General features: G+C 38.4%; 1 protein-coding gene across 7 annotated transcripts in view; it reads left to right on the top strand.

The window, feature by feature from the left end:
• The window catches only part of DST (dystonin), a 316,847-nt gene that overhangs the window by 191,387 nt on the left and 100,592 nt on the right, over positions 1-24,868 (top strand). For 6 of the 7 annotated variants that reach the window (XM_075087006.1, XM_075087009.1, XM_075087008.1 and 3 more), the window contains 9 exons: positions 37-171; positions 2,636-2,724; positions 3,344-3,479; positions 13,807-13,959; positions 15,053-15,286; positions 15,566-15,847; positions 17,648-18,193; positions 20,545-20,721; positions 23,356-23,479. In XM_075087006.1, coding sequence (XP_074943107.1) covers positions 37-171; positions 2,636-2,724; positions 3,344-3,479; positions 13,807-13,959; positions 15,053-15,286; positions 15,566-15,847; positions 17,648-18,193; positions 20,545-20,721; positions 23,356-23,479 — 1,876 coding nt within the window. Of the gene's footprint in view, positions 1-36; positions 172-2,635; positions 2,725-3,343; positions 3,480-4,558; positions 10,091-10,299; positions 10,447-10,609; positions 10,826-11,013; positions 11,161-12,149; positions 12,384-13,806; positions 13,960-15,052; positions 15,287-15,565; positions 15,848-17,647; positions 18,194-20,544; positions 20,722-23,355; positions 23,480-24,868 lie in introns of all 7 variants that reach the window. The other variant, XM_075087012.1, reaches the window with a different exon arrangement.

The raw sequence follows: 24,868 nt of genomic DNA, 5'->3' as shown, positions 1-24,868 counted from the left end.
ATTTACATGTTTTTTACAATTCGCGGTGCTCATCAGAAGTCAATGGAAGAAGAAAAGAAGGAACATGTTGAGAAAGCTGGGGATTTACTGAAATGGGTGTCAAACCTCAGCAAGACACTCAGCAAAGAAGAAGGAGAAAAGTCTGAAAAGACAGATTTACCTAAGCAGCAGGTACACAGATGCCTTTTAGTAAAATATCACTTCCTCTTTTTAGCTTTCTGTATTAATTAAAATGAGAAATATTCCATAAATACTTTTTTTCCTCCAAATCACCATCCACATTTTACTAAAGAGGTAATTTCACATTTGCTTGTGAGTGGAGGGTTGGGTAAATGAGCACAAGTGTAGACCCTGCAGACCATAACTCAGCCTTTGTAGGAGGAGAGTACATCTTGGTAGGATGGTACTTTGGAGGTCTGCCTTCTGGTCCTGAAATAGCTCAGTGAATAAGTCTCGTAATTTCTACCCTGGCACCAGCAAGGAAAGAGTTGGCAGGAGGGGCCTGAGGGCCAGGTTTCTTTCTATTTGCTGTTAGAAAACTATTTTGAGGGGTCCTCTTATGGGATAGTCAAAACTGCTGTCTTAGGGAATACAGCAGGTGTGGACTGAGCCCTCGTTTATTATTGCACTAGTCCACAGGCTGCTGGAGTGGCCCATCTTGCCACCATTCTATTTAACAGGTACATTGTCATTGTGTACAGTTGTAACTCTGATCATTAGTTTCCATCTGTGAGGTTTCCCATCATTTCTAACAGCTCCCCTGCTAGGCTTGTCCCACAAAATAGGTTAGTGACACCTGAAAGATATCAGTAGGTGAAGGTCTACCTGCACACTGAGGAGCAGAGAGACAGAGCAGTGTCTTTTCCACACCCCTCACTACAGGGCTGGATGGGTGGTCATGCAAACATGGTTTTGGCCCTCCTGGCAGTCTGTTCCTGTGTCTTCATTTTGGTCACATGTGCTGGTGCCAGTTAGAACCACTGGAGAAGTGTGTGCATAGATAAAGCCTGCTGTTGGGCAGGCTGGTGGCCACTGGTTCCAGCACATCGCTTGTTCATAGAGAACTAGTTAGTCAGGCTGTTTAGTTAACTAGTCTAACTAGTTCTGTTTTGTTATTGAATTTGTCCCTATATGTATAGGAGGAAGTAAACTTGTATTGATTTGAGCGTATAGATTGGTAAATCACTAATAGGATCAGGATTTGCAAATACATTCAACACTGGTGTTGTATGCCCTTGTTAATGACAACAGTGCAAACCTTTCTCAGCGTTGGGCAGTGCTCAACTCTTTAGAGCATCTCAGCTTACCACAACAACTATGGCTGGCATCTTCCCCATCCAGTCTGAGCCCTCAGCGAGTAACCTGTGAGTTAGCCGCCTCAGCTTCCTTCAGCCTATGGGAGATGGGCATTTGCCAAGGGTGTTTCCTTCCTTTGTGAAACAGCCCAGAGAGGTAGCGTCACCTTCCAGAGGTGATTGGTCTTGGGTCTGCACTGACTAGCATAGGTGCCTTGACAAGTTTTCTAGAAACACATAGACTACTGATTTGATAGCTGATGTTAGCTGAAATACATTTCACAGAGTGGTTTGGGGTTGCTGTGGAGAGTAGCCGTGGAGAAGGTGGTGCCAGTACTGACAGGGCACATGCAGCAGCCGCAGCAATGCCAGTTCCCTGAGCAAGGTGGAGCTCATGACCCCACCTGCTACCTCAGCCCGCTCACGTCACCGTCTTGTGTAGTGCATACAGTGCTTGCTCTCAGTTTCTGTCCAAGCAGCATGAGTGCTGGCGTTGCTTGCTGGTCATGATTGCAAAGGGAGACTCTGTTCAAGGCCATGTTCAGGCCCTTTGATGTGATGCGCACAGGGACAAAGTTGGTTCTGTCAAGACCTGGGTGAATGCAGGGCCCAAGCACCTTGCTAGAGTTCTCTTAGCACCAACATTGAACATACACCAGGCTTGCTAATGAAGTCTCCACTCCCTCATGATACTTTGCCTTTATTTATCCAAAATCACTGCTTTTCTCTGAAGTGACTGCAGGCAGTCTCTCAGAAAAGTTAAAAGACTAAATTCTTGCAAGTTCCTCCACCAGAACAAGTGCTTTAGTGGGAATGACACAGAAAGGATGGCAGGGAGAATATTAATAAATAATTCATTTTTTCCTGATACTGTGTTTGTCTCCGTCACTGAATTTCATGAAGGTTTGTCGCCTTCTGGTATGGCTTTTTTAAAAAAGTTATTACCTCTCATATTGGTGAGCAACTTCTTGAACATGACCATTGTACACATATCTTTATAAAGCTGATTTAAACTGTGCCAACTGTAAGAAGTGTTTTTAAATGATTGGTTAATTTTCAAACACGTAACATTTTAAAATAAATTCTTTTGTCTTATCCAGTAGTTTTCTAATACAAGCAGCTTATTTAACCAAAAGGCGTAGCATGACAACTTATCCATATATAATTGATACAATTTCATAGCAGATAATATTGCTCTAAGAATAGCTAGTATTTAAAGAAGAAAAAAAACCAGGTTCTTACACCACTGAGTTTAGTCCCAGACAGAAATACTATATTGTTTGTTTGTTTTTTATATATATGCATAGTTAAGTCTTGAACACAGGCTGTTTATTTTTCAGATTTCCCTGGATGAAATGTCAACCAAGAAAGAACAAATAGCTGAAGCTCTGCAGACTACTCAGTCATTTTTAGCTAAGCACAGTGACAAGTATGCCATTTTTTATTTTTGAAATAATGTAAATTAATTGAATTGGTACATACTGTTTGCTTAAAAAGAAGTCATATCTTCATCTTACAGTTCCAAACATACAAATTTGTCAGGTTTTTTCTTTAATTTTAGAATTTTGTCTTCCCATTTTGGGAAGCGTGATGCAGTTTTGTTTATTTCAAGAATTGGGCTACATTTCTATATATCTGGTCAGCTTAAAAAAACCCATTAGATAGTAGTTTTTATTTGAAGTGAAAATAATTAACAAGTTAGTAGTAAACTAGTACTTGACGCTTATGTCACAAGTTTGTTTCACCTATTTCTGAAACCAGACTGTTTGAGATATTAAATTGCTCAGGTATCTCGTGACTCCTTGCAAATATTAAATACTTCAGTGATAATTCAGCATAAATTCTAGATTAATGCAACTTCTTTTTCTGAACGACTAAAAGTGGATTGTAGCTTTCTTGAACATATTCATAATTAGGCTATATTTTTTTCAGACTACTTTTACCAATTTCAGCCCCCTTTTTTATGTAAAGGTAAGGAGATCACTCCCTGCAGGTTACAAATTACCAAAGAGATCTCCTTTTTTAAATTTTTCTTTTTTTCTTAATAGAATGACAGACGAAGAGAGAAATGAAATGGAAAAGCAAGTCAGATCCCTCCAGGAAAGCTACAGCTTGTTATCCAATGAAGCTTTGAAGCAGCTGCAGGAAACACAGTATCTGGGTGATGAAAAGATGGAAGAAAAGGTAACAAGACTGAAACTTACGTTTCAGTCTCTTTTGAGATTTACTGCATGGTTTTGGAACCACACATGATCATTTAATAGGAGAAGCTGCAATTAACAGTGTGTAAAGGAACTTGAGATTTAATTGACTGCAGGTTTTGTGTATTTGCTATGGAATACTGTGTGTGACCTTACCTGTGCATATGAACATTCAGCTCATCAGATTTTTTCGTAAATAATGTGTGCCTTGCATGAAGAAAGATAAACAAATCATTCATCTCTTAACTCTCCTCTTAAAAGCCATTCTTTGACTGCTAGATAAGTCTATGTTTCTGCTGCAAAAATGACACCATAAAATAACATGTTAATCTCTCCCATATACGACTCAGAAATGTCCTAGAAGAGATTTACTTTCATTTTTTCTTAAAATTTGTCTGGAAATGAAAATGGGAGCACATAATGTGATTAGCTCTGAGACACTACAAATATATTTGTTAATGGATCTTAATCTTACATATGGAATTCTCAGAAATTATGTTGCAAATGAGTGTTCTCATATATGCATAGAGGCAGCGTCTGTGTAATTCGTTCGAATAATGTTGCCAAACTGACTTCATGCTTTCCATGCAAACTAAATGCAATATTTGGTGCTAGAGTATCTGATTCCTTATTGTTGAGTGTATATACAGAAGTGCTGTATGCTGTAAACATGAATAGCATGGTTGTTTTGAATCACATACTGTTTCCGAATATTCTAACCTTTCACAGACATTTAGAGCATGAAAATTTGCCTTTCAGGTGTATCTTCTATTTGCTCACTCTGCAATAATTTCTTCTATTGTCTTTCACTAACCCTGTTTATGTACGCAAAGCGTAGGTTTTCACTTCACAGATGCATGTTGATCTTAAATCTTTTATCACATCGTGTGCTGTTGAATGACTGACATAGATCACTTGCGCATTTGAGCTGCTAACATTCACAGCATTTCTACAGGCCTGGTAAGTACATGTTTTTATGCTTATCATGCATTCAAAATCAAAAGAAAATTTAAAATAGGCAGTCTGAAAATAGTGATAGATTTCTTTTATATTCCTTTTTAGGTGAATAAAATCATTGCTGGTGTCATTGACCAAACGACTGGAGAAGTCCTTTCAGTCTTTCAGTCTATTTTAAAAGGTTTTATTGACTATGAAACTGGAATTAGATTGCTCGAAAATCAGCTGATCCTTTCAGGAATAATGTCTCCAGAATTAGGAGTATGTTATGATTTGCAAGAAGCTAAAGCTCATGCCTTAATTGATGAGCAGACTCTGTTGCAGTTGCAGGAATTAAGTAACGCAAAGAAGCTCATTTCAGAATCATCAATATCAAATCTTCCAGTTGTATCTGCTTTAGAACAAGGTCTAATTTCAGAACCTTTGGCTGTTAAAATTCTGGAGAATCAGCTTACAAGTGGGAACTTGATTTTGCCATCTACTGGAGAAAACCTGACTTTGCAGAATGCTTTCCAGAGAAACCTGATTCCTCCAACATTATATGCAAAGCTTCTGGAAAGACAAGACATGTGTAAAGATCTCATAGACCCCAACTGTGCTGAGAAGATTTCCCTTGAACAGATGGTTCATAGAAGCATAATACATGACCAAACAGGGTTAAGACTCCTACCTGTGAAACCACAAGAAAACGGTAGAATCATGTTCAAATGTGGAAGGAAGATAACTATTTTGAGGGCAGCCCATGAAGGACTCATCGATCGGGAAACAATGTTCAGGCTCCTGGGTGCTCAGTTAATGTCTGGAGGTATAATTGACCCTGACTCAGGGAAGCGAATGACTGTGGAAGAGGCCATGAGACAAGGGATGATAGATCAGGACACTGCTTGTGGGATCCTCACCCATCAGGTTGAGACTGGTGGAATCCTTTGTCCAAATTCAGGACGGCGCTTGACTGTTGATGAAGCTGTGCAATGTAACTTAATATCATCTACCAGTGCACTGCTGGTATTAGAAGCACAGAGAGGGTTTGTTGGACTGATTTGGCCTCACACTGGTGAAATATTCCCTATATCAACTTCTTTGCACCAAGAGATGATAACAAATGAGCTGGCATTCAAAATACTAAATGATAGACAGAAAATAGTTGCCCTTTACATTCCAGAAACTTGTGAAATAGTCAGTCTAGATAGGGCTGCACAATCAGGGATAATAGACAGCAATACTGTATCTGTTTTGACCAGCATGACTTTACCAGATAAAATGCCCAATGTAGAAGAATTAGAGTCCCCTTGTAAAAATGCTGTAAAATGGTTATCAACATATGAATTCCTGCCCTCTGTATTTCATGATTGTGAGGACGAACGTGAAGATTCTGGCACAGAAGACTCTGTATGTCATAATTCAGATCAAGCTAAGAAATTATTCATATCTTATCTGATGATAAATAGTTATATGGATGCAAACACTGGAGGAAGACTTTTATTATATGATGGACAACTGCAAGAAGCCATCAATATGTTGCTGGAAGGTGATGGTGCTGTGTACAATGCTGATGTGTCAGAAATGAAGTCTAATAGCAAATACATAAGCCCAAAAGGAATTAACCTCAAGTCAGCTGGCAGTGTTCAGGGTGATATTTCAGGTGCTGAGAATACTTCTAATAACAGGAAATTAAATCACTTTGAAGATTTGGCGAATTCTGTATTTTCAAAGGGAGAAGATCTCCATGTGTGTAGACCAGATGTTTGCAATGCTATTGGTACTGAGCAATCAGAATATACACAGGAGGTGTTGTTAACTAACCCTACAGATCTTAGAAACATAGTAAGTAGCACTCAAAATTCCATGGACAGATATGCACTCAGAGGTCCTCTGGAGGTTTCTGAGTGGACAGAACTGCGTAAGCATAACAATCAGAAGGCAAATTCAGGAAACACTGAAGGATATGTTTCAAATTACTCAAGTCCAAATCTTATTTCAGAAACAGAGAAAGAAGAGATTTATATGACAGACAGTCCGGGTAATGAAAACAGGAATGATAAAACCTTACAAAATTCCTTGAATGTGAATGATTTGTCAGATAATGAAACCTGGAGAGAGCTGGAAAGGCGCCCAAAATATGGGCCTCACATATTGCAAGCTGAGAACAGCAGAAGGGTGCTGGATAGCAGCAAGAAAGATGATTTTCAGAGAAGCCTTGGTTCATCCATCAGTGCAGATACTGAATATAGACATCCAGAATTGGATGGTCACTATGGTGACACACTACAGTTTGAAGATAATGGATATCGTGAGCAACCTCTACAGGACTATGCTGATGTATGTAATAGGCCATCCCTGGAGGACTATCTATATGTACATGGCAGGCCATTCTCAGAGGATTGTACTGTTTTGCAGAGTAAGCTGTGTCTGGAAGACGCTGGAGATGTGCACTGCAGGCCTTCATTGCGTGGTGATACTGTTACAAATGATGGACCACCTGTGGGGGACAGTAACAGCATAGCACAAAGGCTAACAGTAGAAGAAAGGAGTCTTACATTTGACAAGTTACTGCTGTGTGACAGTAGTTCTGACTCATCAGTAGAAGGGAGTGATGGCATCCCACAGCTTGGAAGTAACTGCTTGCAGCATGAATGTGGTAAGGTGGCTTCTGAAGATGACAGCTCTCAGTTTGATGATGATGATGATGCCTATGAAACACCTCAGGTTGATGATGATGGTGACAGTGATGTCTATGATACTCCACAAATTGATGACAATGATTCCTATGACAGTCCTCAAGGTGATGATGGTTTTGATACCTTGCAGTTGGGGGATGATGATACACCAGAGCCAGAATTGTCTGAAACGTCAGTTCCATTAGGTTTTCTAGAAGAGAGAGGTGGTCTAATAACCATGAGAGAAGAAACCAGCTCTTTTCAAGAACTTGCAACTGATGTTGGAGAGACTGTCCATATAAATCTGACAGGTCTACCTGAGAGTGTAAATACAGCTTCTACAAGTGTCGAAACTATGGAAAGAATCCCCGAGGAGGAAACAGAAAGAACAGGGAACAGGAAAGAACTGGAAAGAACAGTTACTCTGGAGAGTGAAGGAAGAAGGGAGGGGGGCCTTTGTTCTTTACAGAAGGTGTATGAAGCAGAAGTAGGAGACAGAAATGAGGAAGATGAAATGAAAGCAGAAAGTGAATCCTATGAGGATGAATCTGAAGGAACACAGGAGGAAGAAGATGATGATGAGTATTATGATAGCTATGATGACTCTGACACTGATCCTGACAGTGATGAAGAAATGGATGTTTTTTACTCACGCCGTCAATGTATAAGCAAAGGTGACCAGCTGTTAATTTCCTTAGGAGACCAAGAAGAGAGTGATGGAAATGATCAGAATATTGATGACCATTGCTATTCTTTAGGCTGGAAGAGAGGGTATACTTCGCAAATCCAGTCTAACCATGAAAATGGGAAACTATCTTCAGGAAAATGTGAATCTGCATCAGATGTTTCTGAGGAAAGATGTGTTAGTCTTACATGTACAAGTGAAGAAGACAGACAGCAGGAAACAGAAGATGAATATGGGACTTGTGTCAAAAGTAAACACATGTCACAAGATATTACTAAGCCCGTTCAGTCTAAAAATACCTTTGACACTAAATGGATGTCCTGTAGGAGTGAAGAAAATAATAAAAGGCATCTTAAGGTTCAAAGTTCTCAGCTTCTTGATGATGTTGTGACACCACCTGACATTACTGTAATAGCCTTCCCAATTACAAAGCAAGCTACTGGTGATGATGAAAGTACAATGCCAGTGTTACATTCAAATCATGGTCAAAGACAGAGAGAAGCAGTATTTGCAGAGGAAAAAGTGTTAAATTATATGGCTGGTATGGAACAACTAAAGGAAAGTTCATCCCAAATGGACAACAAATTCCTTGTGGATATGCCTTGTGTGAGTCCTGGTGATAGATCACTTAGTGACCAAGTACATCCAGTCACTGGTAGGAAGCATGGTCAAATAGGAGAAGGTTTTGAAATTCTTACAGAAAATAAAAATAGAGTAAATATTTTGGAGGAATGTGATATCATGGGGCTAAGTAAAAGTCCCATTCAGATGGAAAGCCTTGGGGAAATATTTGATGCATCAGTAATTAAAGCTGGTAGAGAAACTCCTGTTTCAAGTAAAGAACAAGTAAATGTTGATCAAGGTTTGCTTGACGTTGGAGGTGGTGCAAAATCAGAGGAATTTAAGAGAGATTTTAACATTTCGGTTTTTTTAAAACAATGTACAACAGACGCAAAAGAAGGCAGCCATTCAGAATTGGATAAAACTGAATCCTGTTGCTTTGAGGACAGGGAAAGAGGGGAAAAGGGTATACAGAATGAAAAGGATTTTCCGCTCGATACGGAAGAAGTGCATTCAAGTGAATGCACTTACTCTTCCCCCCCAACAGATACAGTGAAACCAAAGGAAATTAGCATAACTAAAGAAACAGGGAGAGTTATGTGTCAAAATACTGACAATATTCTTAAAGACTTTTCAGAAGACAAGAGCAGCAATGATACTGAATTTTCCCCAATAACAGCAGATGCTTTAGGAAGTACTGAGGATGCCAAAGAATCAAGGGATGGGAGTGAAGTGCTACCTTCTGGGAGTCATACCCATACCACTGATGTTTATTCTGCAATTCTGAGCAGCATGGGGCCTGACTTGAGTTATGGTGCCCAGAAAGAACATGAGACGCTGAAAAACACAAAGGGAGAAAACTTCATGGCCAGTGAGACTTCTTCCCTTGGAAATGATTTCAAAAAAGGTCAAATGTCCATGCAGTCATTACAAAAGGAAACTGCACCCTGCAAAGATTTTCAAGTAAAGGAAGGTATTTCACAATTGCCAGAAATGACTGATGCACTAATGGAAGACTTAAAGAATATATTACAAAGGAAATTGAAAATGGGACATGTTTACTGCAAGCAGGAGGGTGAACCCCTAAGTTACTCCAATACCAAAACTTTAATGCAAAATTTACTTGCAACGGTTAGAAGCACCCAGCTTAGGAGTGACACGTCTAGTGGGTCAAATCTCAAGCAAATAAGCAGTGCAGTTAGAACTGCATTAATGGTTACCACACCATGTACAGAGCCAAAGGACAGCGGTACTCTTTCATTGCTTTGGCCTGATTTCAGAAGTCCTGATCTCCTTCGTGATATTCTGAAGCAGGGATCCTGCAAGGAAAAGATGGATGATCCAGATGAAAGGAAGGGTGAAACAGACGTGAAAACTCCTGTTCCAAAACTTACTACTTCTGAACTTCTGGAGATTTTTCAAATCTCACCTGGAGATGAAAGTATAAGCAAGTTAGAGGAGCTGATAAGTAGTTTGCTTACAACCTCACAGGTTGCTGGTATCACAACAGAACGGGATGGTAAAGGCAAAGTAGATGGGCTTTGTACTCTTTTCTCAACAGAGCAATCAGAGTTTGGATCAGAAATTGCTAAAGAGAAAACATTGGCAGACAACACAGGCGTTGCTTGGAAAAGTGACCAGGAGCATGGGAAGACAAACAGCTTGTCCAAAAGCTGTACTGAGGCTTGTTTCAAAACAAAAGAAGCAGTCCTAGAAGACACCCCCACTAGTATGGTAAGTAACGACAGCTGGGATGCGCTACATGTCCTGTGTTAAAGGAATCGCATGAATCCTTCCAAGTGCTGGAAAGAATAATTAAACTGGAATAATGGTTGAAAATTTAAATTATAAATTTAAAATAAATTATAATGAAAACAGGGGCTTCTATTACTTATTTTCAAGTCTGTCAATTTGGAAAACGTCTTTTATTGTTAAAATTTCAGGTCGATGGAGTACAGCAATGTGTAAAGTTAACAGAGAAAATGCGAGGACATCTGGCAGTGCTTCAGGATATGAAAAGCCACCTAGATAACCAGCAGCCTATTAGTAACAACCTGGAAATACTAAAAGATGAATTGGAACAACTAGAGGTAAGCGAAGTGTTCTTTACGCTTGTTACTTCAGTGATGGGTGCTAGGAAAAGCCCTTTCATAAAAAAAAAGAGAGAGATTTCAAATATCATTAAAGTAATTCAGATTTAAATGTCTTTCTTGCGTAGTAACTTAATGCGTTTTGTATATATTCTCTTTGTAGTCATTTGAATCAGGATTGGCTACCTTTGCAATTATCCTAAAAAAGGACATGAAGTTGACAGAAGAGTTTTTAAAGTTTTGTCACAGGGATATTCCTGAGGAGAAACTTAAAGAGCTAAAGATAAGCTACGACTATTTGCAGGAAGCATTTCTGGTGGTCTGTGATACATCTTCGAAACGAGCAAAACAAGTAGTCTGTGCTATTGAGTTGGAAATGGTATGTTTTTATGGGTGTATGTTTTTATCTTGGTTTTCTCCAAGGTAATTCAGCTAGAAAGAAATGATTTGGTTTTGCTTTATTTTGTTTTATCTTAATATAAAAATACATGTATGAGTTTGTCTAATACGTCAGAAAATGTGACCAGACTCCAGGGGCATAAATAAATATACAACTTCCCTTTCTAGTCTAAGCTTGCAGTATTACACCAGCAACTTTTAAGCAAGCTGCAGAGATTTTCAGACTGGATCACAGAAAACAGTAAAATCATGAACGACTTTGTAGTGAATACGAATGATATAGAAGAGGTGAAGAAAAGTTTACAGCTACTTAAAGTAAGTATCCTTTGTGGTAGGTGCTGGTGCTTCTGATAGACATTACTACTTATTATGAATTATTAGCTAGGTTTTGTATACCTGCTCTTTAACCTCTACCACTTAAACAGACAGCTGGAACTAATTACTTCAGAAAACTGCTTGATAATCCTTGTTGATTTGCCTTTTATCTTGAAAAAAACTTTTGTCTTACTAAGAAAGCTATTGATTATGCTTGCATTGGTTGCAATAAATGTGACCCTTTTTGGAAATCTAATTTATAATACAAATATTTCAGTGATTAAAATTGGATCTTATGAATAAAGATCCAGAATCTTTACTGAAGTTTAATTACCTTCCAGATCAATTATATGTGAGAACAGATGAGGAGAGTTAAAAGCCTCTTCACTACACACTCCATGAAATGAGTAATGAGAAACAAATCAGGTCAAGTTTTCAGTAAAGTTCATATACCTCTGTATGTATGAATGATAAAAATGACAGTATTTTACTGTGCTTTAATAGGGTTCTGGTATGCATGGTGATGTCATAGGGGACGCACAGTGTGTAACTATGGGCAGATTTTGCCACATTGCTAGAAATGGGACTTCTCACTGTGGAGTTAAGAATAGGAATGCTTTTAAGTAAATATTTTAACATTTCTGGATCTTCAGACCTAGAACCTAGAAACATTAAACCTAACCTGCCATAAATCTACCAGAGTTGAAGGTTAGCCAGTTTTCAGACATCCATGAGAGAGCAAATAGACGTTCAAGGTCATCTTATTTATTACTTGGACATGGACTGTCCCAGAAGCAAACCATGCACAAATTCAAATGTTGTATGTGAATGTGTCAGAACGATTCTGACAGAAAGTTTTGATTTACTGTGGCCAAACTGTATCCCAAAAGCATTTTGTACAGGATCTAAGAACAGAGGGGGCGATACTTGTGTTTTATTTGTATTGAATTTGTCTTCATTGCTAGTCATTTTCTTCTCTTCATTTACAGAACAGTGCTGCAGAGCTCAGCTGTAAAAAAATGCAACTGGAGTCCACTGCATTCGATGTTCAGTTCTTCATTTCTGAACATGCCCAAGACCTTTCTCCTAATCAGAGCAAACAGCTGCTGAGGCTCTTAAATACCACCCAGAAATCTTTTCAGGAAGTACAGGAAGCAATAACATCTCAAGTGGAAAGTTTAGAGACTCAGTTGCAGGCAGCGCAAGAGCTGGGTGATCAGAAGGTTTGCCTTTCTGTGTAAATGTGTGCTGAGTGTTTTTGTCTATGGATGAGGAATTTTAATACCAGCATACAGCATTAAGTGTATTCCTATTTTCTCAGTTTTAGTACAGGTACATTCATAGTTCTAAGAAGATGGTATCAGTCAGCTTTGGTGAATTGTCATTTTTGTCTTTCCTTGGTACAGTCACAGAAACAGGATATTAGGTTATGGACAGATACAGTTTTGGGCATTAACATCCTTACAGCCTGAGGTGACCAGGTCTGCTCTTTCTAGCAATGAGAGAAATTTACTTGAGCTTTCTCACAGGTGTTGTTTGTCCAGCAGCTATATCAGTATTTAAATAAAGCCGTGAACTCTTCCGGCTGTAGCTGTGTTGATCAATGAATTTACTGTCGCATCATCGCTCATCACTTCTGTCTTGCTGAAGACTTTCTTTTCCTCTGATTTGCCAGGTCATTCTACTTATGTGATCTTTTTTCTAGGTCTTTATAGTCAACCAACCAGATTTGTTTAAACCCTTACTAACATGGCTTGTTTTAACTGAGACAGGTTAGAGGGACAAACAGATAAGTAAATCAGCTAGGATATTTGTAGTTCTAGCATGGGCACTGGGAAGGCTATGGGTCAAGTTGGGACAGTTACCTCTTCAGCTGGCATGGCTGCAGTTGGCAAGCATAAGCAGCCTTTGTAGTCAAAGGAGGCCAATAAGATGCTGCAGTGTAACTGCATCTCCTCTGCTCTCACAGAAGCACTGTTAAGACTCAGAATCACCACCTCAACCACCAGTTTACACGTAATGAAAGGTGTTTTAGCATTCTGAAGACTTTGTACTATTTTTATTATTTGGTCATTTTAAGAATATTTGTTTTCGCCATACTTTGTGAAAAAAAAAAAACAACATAAAATTGAGTAAAGGAAGGGCACAAATAACTTTTCTAGGACTTAGTAACAATAATGAGCTTGCATGTTGTGTTCTTTTCTACTGCTTAAAAAGTCAACATTTTCTATTCAGGTAACATATTATGCATACCAACAAGAGCTAACTCACAATCACAACTAACCTCTGTTTTGATATCCTTTTTTCAGAATTAAGTGTTGATCACAGGTTTCAAGTGGTTAAGAAACTGGATTTTCACTCCTGTTGTTTGGAGATTTCATCTTTCACATATGTGCATGGCCAGACTTCTATTGGGCAATTCCATCAAACATGGTCTCTTTAACTTACAACATATTCGAGGTTTATCCATAATTTCTGTATATTCATCTTGCTCTTTGTACCACTGCTATCATGTTTACAGCATACTTTTAAAATTATTGCTTTGCAATACTGATGTTCAAAAGCAATTCCTATTAGAGTGCCTGTTAGTTCCTGAAGTGAGGATGTTTTTGTTTTATTGTTTGATTGTATTTGGCTCTAATGTAGGATGTGGCTGAACGGCAGCAGGAATGCAAAGAGAAGCTGCAGGAAATCTGCGATTTGCTTACACAGACTGAAAATCGCCTCATTGGACAGCAAGAGTCTCTTGTCATTGGAGACAGCAAGGCTGAGCTAGAACAATACCAGACCAAACAGGAGGTATGAACAATTCTAGTCAGATAAGTTAAAGAAGAGTGAGTGCACAGAGGAGTTGACTAGACTGTTTTGTTGAATAACAAGACCGTCATGTGAGAGGAGAGTAAAATAGATTTGTTTGACCTACCAAAAGTAAAGGCTTAATGGAGTGCATTTAAACTGCTGCCCATGAATACACTCCAGTATGTGCCAGTGGGAGGAAAGAAACACTGGAATAGGGAGTGTGTACTAGACATTTCAAGAAGCACCCTTGGACCAGGCATGAAGTCTGTTATATGTTAGCTTAAGATTGTTCCTGTCAGATATGATAAAATTACGCTTGTTTATTATGCTAAAATAATTTAACCAGCTTTTTAACTGGTATTGTGGAGTGCTTATTCCTATTTACGGTATTTTGAAGAATTTTGCTGCAAGGCTTTTTTATCTGACTCTGTCATAGGACTAGGCAAACTGCTTTGGATAAACTAAAACTAAACACCTGTCGGCTCTGAATTTTAATGGACTTGAACATTCTTTGAAGATTGAAATGTTATGATGGATTACAATTAAAGAAAAAAATTCTTATGGCGTATCTGGCCTGAACAAACCCAGGAAATACAGGAAAACTTCCACCTGGGAAAGATGACTACAAGTTTCTTCTGGCTTTTATTCAATCCCCTTATTTTCCACAGGTTTCCATTAGGATAGCAACGGAATGGAATTTGTCAAGAGACTCACCTTACTAACTACAGTGCAGCAGATTTACTTTATGTCTCGATATTTAAAGAATAAGATATATTTTCTTCTGCGTGCATGGAAATACAATGTTTGAGCTGCTAAACAAAGGAAAAAAGTGGCCTCAATCTAAGTAGGAGAGTAAACCAACACACTTGCAATTAAAAAACCAGATTGAGCTGCAGCAACATGATTGGATGTTGAATTGATTTTATTTTTTATAATAATCCTAGCTGCAGTTTAGTAATATATCGTGTACTCTCCCAAGTTAGAAAGGACCAGTGTGCTGCTTCTCTAGAATAGAGATAGTTCTAGTAAAGTTTATTGGAAAGACCTGATGAATCATTTAGTCAGTCCTATTTGCTTTCTTTTTTCTCAAAAGGAGATACAAAAAGACATGAGAATGAGTGCCCAGACACTGGCAGAGATTGTGAAAAATACTGAAACCTTCTTGAAAGAAAATGGAGAAAAGCTGTCAGAAGAAGACAAGACTATTCTTGAACAGAAACTGAATGAAGCTAAGACAAAGTGTTTGCTCCTTAGCCAGAAGGCAGAAGAGTCCAAAAAAGAACTGGATAAAGCTATGACAACAGCAATTAAACAGGAAACAGAAAAGGTTTGTAGGCAACCATTTCATACCTTTAGTCAAATTTTTGACATGTCTTAGGGGATTAGTCTTGCAACTTATTATTGATACACTGTGGAGAGATAAAAGTCATATTTCATTTGGGTGACTAATAAACTGCTGGTTTATTTTCTTTATAGAACAAACAGCAACTTATATGTCAATCAAAAATGTTGTTTAATGTTAATGTATTGTAAATGCTCTGTTTGCATATGATATTTTTTGGTGCCTAAAGAAGATTTCTAAACTGAAACTGAAATTTCAATGCAGGTGGCAGCCATAGAACAGCTGGAAGAAAGTAAAAATACAATCGAAAATCTCCTGGATTGGTTATCAAATGTGGATAAAGAAGCAGAGCACAGCCGGAAATTTAAGGAGACGATAGAACAGAATGGAACACACTTTGAAGAGGGAGATGTGAAGGCTTTGGAAGGAGAGGAGGATGATGTCAATGGTAATCTGCTGGAATTTCAGCAAGACATTGAAACTCGGGTGGATGGACTAGTAAAAAGCACAGAAGATAATCTGAACCAGCAGTATCAGAAAGTCAAGGTACTGTTACTGGGCTTATTCAACATTTAGGTGCTAAGCGTCTCAACGTGAGTGAATTCAATCTCATATTTTCTGTCATAGACTTTGGAACAGGCACCAGGAAGTTAGCGATATATAGCGGTAGAAATTTCAGTAGTTAGAAAGTGTTGCAAATTTGCCACTTTTTTTGCTGTTAACTATGGTTGTTTCCTGCAAAATAAGAAGGACACATTAAGAAAGCAAATGTTGAGAATCCTGATGGTGAGTCTGTTCATTAATTTCTCACTATAAAAATTAAGTAGGTAGATAAAATGCAAGAAGCGGCAACATGAATCCATACACTTTGTGTGACTTTTTCAAAAATATTTGTAATAGCTGAGTGATTCAACCAACTGCAATTCCCTGCAAACACTGATTACAGATAGCTGCAAATAATAGTTTGCTGAAATTATGATCTTTGTTCCCTATAACTGTATCACATGAGCAAAGCATTATTTGAAGGCTTCAGAAGGCTGAGTTACATAAAACCGCAGCACAGCATGTTAAAAGTAGTTTTTTCAGGTAAGATAATTGGAAGCATTTAAAATCATAAGAGCTTGGTTTGCTGGCTTTTGTTGACTTGCAGTCAAGCAGCCAAGAACTTTTAGGTGTGGTTTGATGGAGATATAGATGAAAATTATTATGCTGATAGCTGATATTATTTTGGATCTCCTTTCTTATTAAAAAAAAAAAAGAACTTAAGAAAGTTAGGTCATTTGGTTTTGTGCACATAATGTATTTACTTCCACTTTTTTGACAGTTCTTTTCTGCACCTAATACCTACAGGATAACTGCCCACTGTACCCATGGAAGAAAAGCATACCAGTCTATTTTACATAGCTATTTCACATGGGAACAGAGGACCTTCAGGAATGGAGATTTTTTGGAAAGAATCTGTTTGAAAGATGGATTTTATTTAGCATACAGTTTTAGTTCCTATGACTTACTATGTTTTAATGAGATTGAAACAATTCACATGCATAGAATGCATCTCAATTTTTAATGTCAAAAAGGACCTGTTTTATGACCAAGTATATTTGATTGGAATCACTTTGAAATTGAAAAAATGAAATTTAAAAATCAGATAATAATGTTTGTTCACTCAATATAAAATGGAAGTATCTGTATTCTTTTTAACACTTGATTCTTCACTCCTTTTGGTCTGTTTGTCTGAAATGGCAGCTACGATATATGTAACAGGAAATGGAACAGTTTTGATTTGGAAATTTGCCTACTTTTGAGTGCTTTAATTGATAAATCCTATTTTGAGACAGGGAATTGGGTAAATTTTGATTATCTAAGCACGCTCTCCTAACTATTAAGTAATAAGCAAGTGATTTTTACTAGGGGAAAAAAGAGATTGATAATGTCTAGTTTTACTATACAGAATTGTCTTTTAGAAGTACAGGGGTAAGTGTTTGTGTGATATATATAGATATATATAGATATATCTCTCCGTCCCAGTATTTCTGAGTTCCAGTGACATTTGAAGACTCCCATTTGCTCATGGCTTGTATATCTGGCTAAAATTACCATTGGATGTTTTGTAAAACTTTGAAACTGCACGGTAATACGATGACCAGGAGTCATGCTTTCACTTAAATTACTCACAAAATGTTTTCTAATAAATAATATGAAAACTAGAAAAGCTTTTTATCATTTTGATGCACTTTGTTTTACTCATCTTTTCTAAGCAGAATTCAGCAGAGATTTCAAGACAGCAATGGTCTGATGGAACCATCCGAGAAAGTGCTGGTCATAATTGTTTTTTTTTTCTTGTAGGCTCAACATGAGAAAATTATTTCACAGCAGCAGGCTGTCATAGTAGCAACTCAGTCTGCTCAGGCACTGCTTGAGAAACAAGGGCACTACCTTTCCCCTGAAGAAAAAGACAAGATGCAAAGGAACATGAAAGAGCTGAAGGCTCAGTATGAGACTGCTTTAGCTGAATCAGAACGGAAAATGAAGTTGACTCATTCCCTAAGAGAAGAACTTGAGAAATTTGACGCAGACTATAGTGAATTTGAAACCTGGCTGCAGCAGGCAGAACAAGAACTTGACAATTTGGAGGCAGGGGCTTCTGACTTTAGTGGTATTATGGTCAAACTGAAGAGGCAGAAGAGTTTTTCAGAAGATGTTATATCTCACAAAGGTGATTTACGGTATATTACAATTTCTGGACAAAGAGTTTTAGATGCTGCAAGGTCATGTAGCAAAAGAGATGGTGTGAAAGTTGACAAAGATGGTATCGATACTTCGGCTACGTACGCTGAAGTGCAAAATAAACTGGATAGTGCTTCAGATCGTTTCAAATCTCTCTATACAAAGGTAAGTTTTATTTATACTGAGTAGGAGAGACTATAATTGTATATAACATATATATAAAATTATATACTATAGTTGATTTGGCAGTCTGTATAAAAACGGGTTAGCTGATGAAAGAAATACTGTGGGAAATTGTAAATTCTTTGTATCTTGAAGTTAGATAAAAGAACAAGATGGTTTTCTAGAAGATCTTCTTTAGTCAAGCGCCAGACTGATGTCTGAGTGGGTGAAATTTTCTACTTGTGTTATAAGGGAGAAATCAGACCAGATTTTCTCATTGTTCTTTCCAGTCTTAAACAAACTGTTTGAGTTTATGACAGTACAGGATGTCGGAGTAACATTTTGGGGTGGAAAGAAATTGTTATACTTTTAGATGGATAATGTTTCTTTATGTTCCTTGCAGTATTTCCTGCAACTGCTTATGTACTTGGCTTCCTACAAACAAAATGAGGGTAGCAATTCTTTTCCACTGCTCTGCCAAAAAAAAACATGTTATCCTTAACAATCTGAGATTAGTCTCTAACTAATGGGAAACTAGTAGTATAAAACCTCCATGTACCTTAGAGGGAAGATAATCCAGCTCTCCGTGCCAGGTTCATGTATGGAATCTGTCTGGTAGAACTGGACAAACATCACCAACTGGTCTCCCATGCCAACTCTCCCACTGTTTTCAAAAAACAAACAAAGTGTTGTTCAATGAGGATAATATTCTGGAATTGTAAACTTTTGAGATAATTATTAATTGAACCATTTAAGGGACAGTTGCTGTCATTATTCTTTGACTATGCCATTTCATAATTTTCTAAGATCATAGGTTCAGACTCCTCAGTGGAGCCTCAGTGTCCACTGATACAGTGCTAGTCTGCAGCAGTTGCCGTCTTCATCTGCAAATTTTCATCTCTTTAATGTTTTCTTGCTCAGAAATGTAAATTCTGTAAAGGCATGGACTTGATTGCTTAATTACAAAAACAGTGTAAAACCTGTTCTCTCAAACAGTTTCTGAAGAAGGCTCTCCATTTACAGAAGCTCATTCTCATTTTCCCCACTTAATTTATATGAACAGTGAAGCTAAAAGCTTGTGTTAACACATTAGATTTCCTCCATTTGGTTTATTGGATTAGTTTGAGTATGAATGTAAAGATTTCATTGCAAAATTTTCAGAGACCTTATTTTTATGTGCATAAAAATCCTATGCCAGTAGCTTGATTTGTGGTCTCAGATTTGTCAACTTGCCAATTCTGTCCTTTCCGTGTATACATTTAGCGCAGACATAATAGACGTGCTTTAAATATTTGACCATAAATATGCGAGCAAAACCACGCAATGTAGACTTTCCTTATTAAATCGAGTCTTGAATGACAGACTTTTTAAAAGAGATGTTCCACAATTCGTAAGTGAGATCTTCCAAATTGTAAATGGGTTTGTAGTAGCCTTTTTGCCTTTTGGAAAAGCTTCTTGCTTTTAATAAATATTTATATTGCTTGTATTTTTTGTGTATATATATATTTATATTCGCACACACACATGTGAGTTTATAAGCTTATATGTTGAAGGAATCTTGAAGTCAGTTCTTAGTTCACTGGTTATATAAATGAGTGCATTCTGTGTTTGCCCACCAGGTGGAGACCAAGTACCATACGTAAATATTAAAATACAGTGTATGGAAGGTTCAGAATACAAATATTTAAAGTAACTGTTTATAAATATTATGACTTGATAGAATCAGATTTTGCTTGCGAAACCATCTCTAAAAAGCCTTGAAAAAGTTCCACTGACCTTTTTATGTGATGATTCACTGTAACATTTTGTGGCATGCTAACATATAGGAGTAATAGGATCTTGATCAGATGACATTCTTAAGTGACCAAAATAAAGCATATGTGCAATATCAAGCCATATCAGTTTGGGTTCGCTATGCAGATAAAGTATTTATGTAAAGAATGCTCTGCTGTCTGTATTTTAATGAACATACACATATCTTCTGATATTTTTTTAAAAATTTCTAGCTTCCACTGGCCATTTTTGGTGTCAGAATGCTGATAAAGAATCTTTATGGTGATGGATCAAGAAGTATTCGTAAAGCTTTTCCTATTCTAGCGCAGTGGGTTAGATTCCAGTTTCCCACCTGCATCAGTGAATTTGATCCTAAATCACGCTTGAGGAGCACAAATTGGGAAGACCTGCGTAGCCTGTCCAGCTGTTGTGCCTTAGTTCATAAATCAGTTAGACAGTAGAAAGATGACAGGAAAAAATTATGCAGTATTTCAGGAAGAAAGTGTGACCTTAAGATTGGTATGAAATACAGCGCACAATTTAATACCTGGGTATTTGCTTGTTTGTTTCTACTCTTTTAGTGTAGCATCCTTGGAAATAACCTTAAAGACCTGGTGGATAAATACCAGCATTATGAAGATGCCTCATCTGGACTTTTGTCGGGTCTCCGGGCCTCTGAAATAGCTGTGAACAAACAACTATCAGAGCCAATTGCAGTGGATCCCAAAAATCTCCAGAGACAACTAGAAGAAACTAAGGTGAAAAGCTTTAAAAAGCAGAAGTACTCTTGTCCTAAAAGGAACTGCTTTTTGTCTGAAAAACAGGATAATCTAATATAATCCAAGTGGCTGCAGGCCAAATTCTTGCCTTGCACATGGGCATGCGACTTTTATAGTTCTGAAATTCAGCTGTCCAGAGTGTTATCTGAAAAGCACTAGGGTGAAAAAAAAATGGGGGACTAAGATGTCATTAGCAGTGGTGAAAGCAAGATGTGTTTCGTATCACTTAGCAAATGATAGGGTGAAATCTGGAAAGTTTTTGAACTAAGAAAGGATTTAGTGATTACAGTTTGCTATCAGAGTAGGGCTTGGGACTGATCTGATAAAGACGACTATTTGATGGTTGTTGTCTGTGACTCTTGCTATTTTCTGTTCATGTTTGTGTGTTACTGCATTATGAAAGGGATCATACTGGAGCAGCAGCGTGGGGTGACTAGTCTGTTTGCCTGCTTTAGTTGTTTCCAGTACTATATGCCCTGCAGAGTATGAATGTAACATAATCTGTGCTACACAGAAAAACAGTACGTTGTTTTTCTTTTTTTTTTTACCCTCCACTGAGGGACTAACTCACAACTTAATGTAAATCCTAGTAGGGGCAAGAAAAGCTAGTGATGGAGCTTGTGAAAGTAAAACTCCAGTTAGTTGCATAAAATGTACGCTTACAGAAAGCTTTAGGAACCCAAGTATGAGTTATATGAAATTTCATATAGCCTGTAGTCTTCGAACTGACTCTTTTATTTTCATAAATACGTTCTATCATCTATACTGTAATTCAAATGCAAGATTATTTAATTTTCAGTGAGCAAAGCTATTGGTCAGGCATTTCCTCGCTGTTTTGTCTGTGCGATGTGGAGTATCTATGCCGGTCTGATATGTTTGCTATTGACAAATGTAGTCAATGGCTCTTGGCAAGTGCCTGCTTTAACCATTTCGCTTACATCAGCCTGAGCAGTAGTACCTTTACCACATGGTATCTTTCAAATCTGCCACTGGAATTGCCCAACACTTTGGTGCATTCCACATCGAAGGAGACAAATCACAGCGATGTTGTAAGACAACAAAATCAAAAGTGTAAATTTTGAACACCTAACAGTGTAACAGTTGAGGTAATTTGTGCTTCCAAGCAGTAGAAGAGTAGGAATAACACCAATTACAATTTGAGGCTTCATTTAAAGTTTTTGTTCCTTATGCCAAAACGAATTATATCCTGTATAATGCCAATTTTCATGCAAGTAATACAAAAGGAGTGAGTACTGGGGTTCTTTTATGAAACGCCTACATGGATTACTTGCCACACAAAAGGGAAGAAGGGAGAGAGTGCAAAGTGTCAAAAGATTCAAAGGAAGAGAAAAAACAGGAGGCTGAAGAAAGCAAGCCAATTAATGAAAGCCAAACAAAGAGTATTTCTGAAGAAGTCAGGTGTTGCAAGTTAAAGCTGTCCCCTGTAGCCAGCACATGCAGCTGATAATCCAGCTAGACACAGACCTTGGCAGCATGGTGGGGTCTAATCTTTTTATGGGGATTAACTGTTCTTCAGAATATTCTTCAGTGCCTCTGGCATCAGCTTGCCTGCTTTCTGTCAGCATACAAGGTTTTCTGGTACGTCTTTTTTTCTTTTCCTTTTTTTCTGCACAAGTACAGTATATTTCTGTAGTGTAAGGAAAATTCCTGTTCAGGTCTAGCTGAGTTTTATTATGTCAAGTGGGTCAGCAAGACATACTATGTTCTGACATACTGTTGTGCCCTAGATACCAGTGCTGAATGTCCTGGCAGGGCAGATAGGATTACCTTTTGAGTCATATGTTCACTGATTTGGCGTGTATCAAAAAATAAATGAGAAGTCATTTCATTTGGACTTGTATAAAGTTTAAGTAAATGCAGACAAAGATACATCATATGCACTAGCACAGAGGCCTGAAATAATTTAAAGACTGTTCTCTGAAAAGTGCTTTTATACACCAGAGAGAGAAAGCTACTTTCAGAAGTTGATGCAGCCTTCCTGTCTTTCTCTGTTGACGCTGGAGTGAGTCATGGCTGGGCTAGTCTCTAAACCTGTGTTTCTTGGTTAAATGGACAAACCTAGGCAAAATTCAGGGACACTGGCTCCAGGAGGTTCCTAAACTGTGAAGGCGATCATCTTGTTTCAAGCTAGTCCTGTTTACACTGCAATATCAGCCTGATCCATGGTCAATACAGCTGATGGTGAACGTGTAACTACTGGTGATGACTGTGTGTTTTTCCCCCTCAATTGTTCTCTGATGCTGAGTTGAAAAATATGGGTATTTTTCTTTTGGATAGTATATGAGTCTGTACCAAGTGGTCTTTGAAAACAGTTAATTGAAAGACACATTTTAAAGTTACATGCAAGAAATCAGTTGAGTCAGAGAAGTATTGTAAAACAGAAGATAAAAAAGGTGGTGAATAAACTAAAACAAGGGCCAGAAGGTCAACAACAGTCATAGCCACAGGTGAAGATTTTTCTGAAGGAGAGGTTATAAATTCAGTTAGTTTATTCCCAGGACTAAGTTTAGGTTGTATGGCATATCACAAGCCTTGCATGTGTAACTGTTAGCTGTATTGAGAAGCATAACTGATAATTTTGGAATTTTCTAGGCTCTTCAGGGGCAAGTGTCTAACCATCAAATTGCTGTAGAAAAGCTGAAAAAAGCTGCTGAAGTGTTACTGGATACAAGGGGAGAGTTGACACCAGACAAAGATGAGATTCAGAAAACACTGGGTAAAATGTTTACTTTTCTTAATACCTCTTTTTATCACTTGTGTCTGCATGCAGGTACTGGAAGAGACAAAATACAGAGTTCCCACATTCTTGTGTCACTATTCAAGTCCATGTTTTGTTGAGTCATAAGCTATTACAACACAGTAACTTCATTGTTGGTCTGTCTCCTACACTTGATCCATATGCTTTTCACTTAAAAGCTGTCATTTTATTTTTGACGTTTTTGGGGTTTTTTCCAGAAATGGGGATTATGTTTAATTCACATGGTACAGATGGGCATGCCAAGCAGAGTTAGTGATTTGCTGAGGATCATAAATTCTCCAGTTGGAAGGAGCACGCTCATGACTCCAGCTACCTGTTTCCAAGCAATTATTTGAAGTTGCTTAGCCAAGGAATTACTTCCTTCTGGCTTCAAGAAACTGTCTGTGATGGGTTGACCTTGGCTGGCTGCCAGATGCCCACCCAGCTGCTCTCTCACTCCCATGGCCCAACACAATGCGGGTGGAAATAAGATGGAAAAGTCCATGGGTTGAGATAAAGACAGGAGATTGCTTACCAATTACCATCATGGGCAAAACAGACTTGGCTTGGGGAAAATTAAATTTAATTTATTGCCAAATAAAATAGGTTTCGATAGTGAGAAACAAAGACAAATTAAAGCAACACCTTCCTCCCACCCCGCTCCTTTTTCCAGGGTCACCATCACTCCTTCCCAAGCACTCGCATCTCCTCCCTGCCAAACAGCGCAGGGTGGATGGGGCATGGGTGGTTGTGGTCAGTTGGTAACACCTCCTCTCTGCCACTGTTCCCTGCTCCAGCATGGATCCTCTCCATGGGCTGAAATCTTTCAGGATAATCTTGCTGCAGTGTGGGCTCTCTACAGGCTGCAGTTCCTTCAAGACATCCACCTACTCCAGCATGGGGTCCTCCATGTGCTGCAGTGTGGTTTTCTGCCCCAGCACAGCCCTCCACAGGCTTAAGGGGAATCTCTACTCCAGCAGCTGGAGCACCTCTTCCCTCTCTTTCTCGTCTGACTTTGATGTCTGCAGGGCTGTTTTTCACCCTTTATTTCCCCCCTCACTTCCCACTGCTAGGCAGCATTTTCCCCTTTCTTAAACAAATTTTCCTAGAGGCACCACCAGCTTGCCTGAGGAACTCAGCTGTGCCCTGTGGTGGGTCAGTTGGAGCTGGCTGGAACCATCTGTGTCTTCCATGGGGCAGGCCCTGGCCTCTTCTCACAGAGACCAAAAACCCTACCACGAACACCCCGTTCTTTCTTATCACTTGTGAGAAGTAGCACAGCATGTCATTCACCACTGTCTGAAGTTTGAAGACTGTATGTGTGTGTGTGTGTATCACGCAACTATCTCTTACTGGAATCCCATAAGT

The sequence above is a fragment of the Phalacrocorax aristotelis genome, chromosome 3 (genome assembly GCF_949628215.1).
Source record: "Phalacrocorax aristotelis chromosome 3, bGulAri2.1, whole genome shotgun sequence".
Taxonomy (NCBI): Eukaryota; Metazoa; Chordata; class Aves; order Suliformes; family Phalacrocoracidae; genus Phalacrocorax; species Phalacrocorax aristotelis.
Note: the sequence above shows the minus strand (reverse complement) of the source record. Positions and strands in the feature narration are given on the sequence as shown.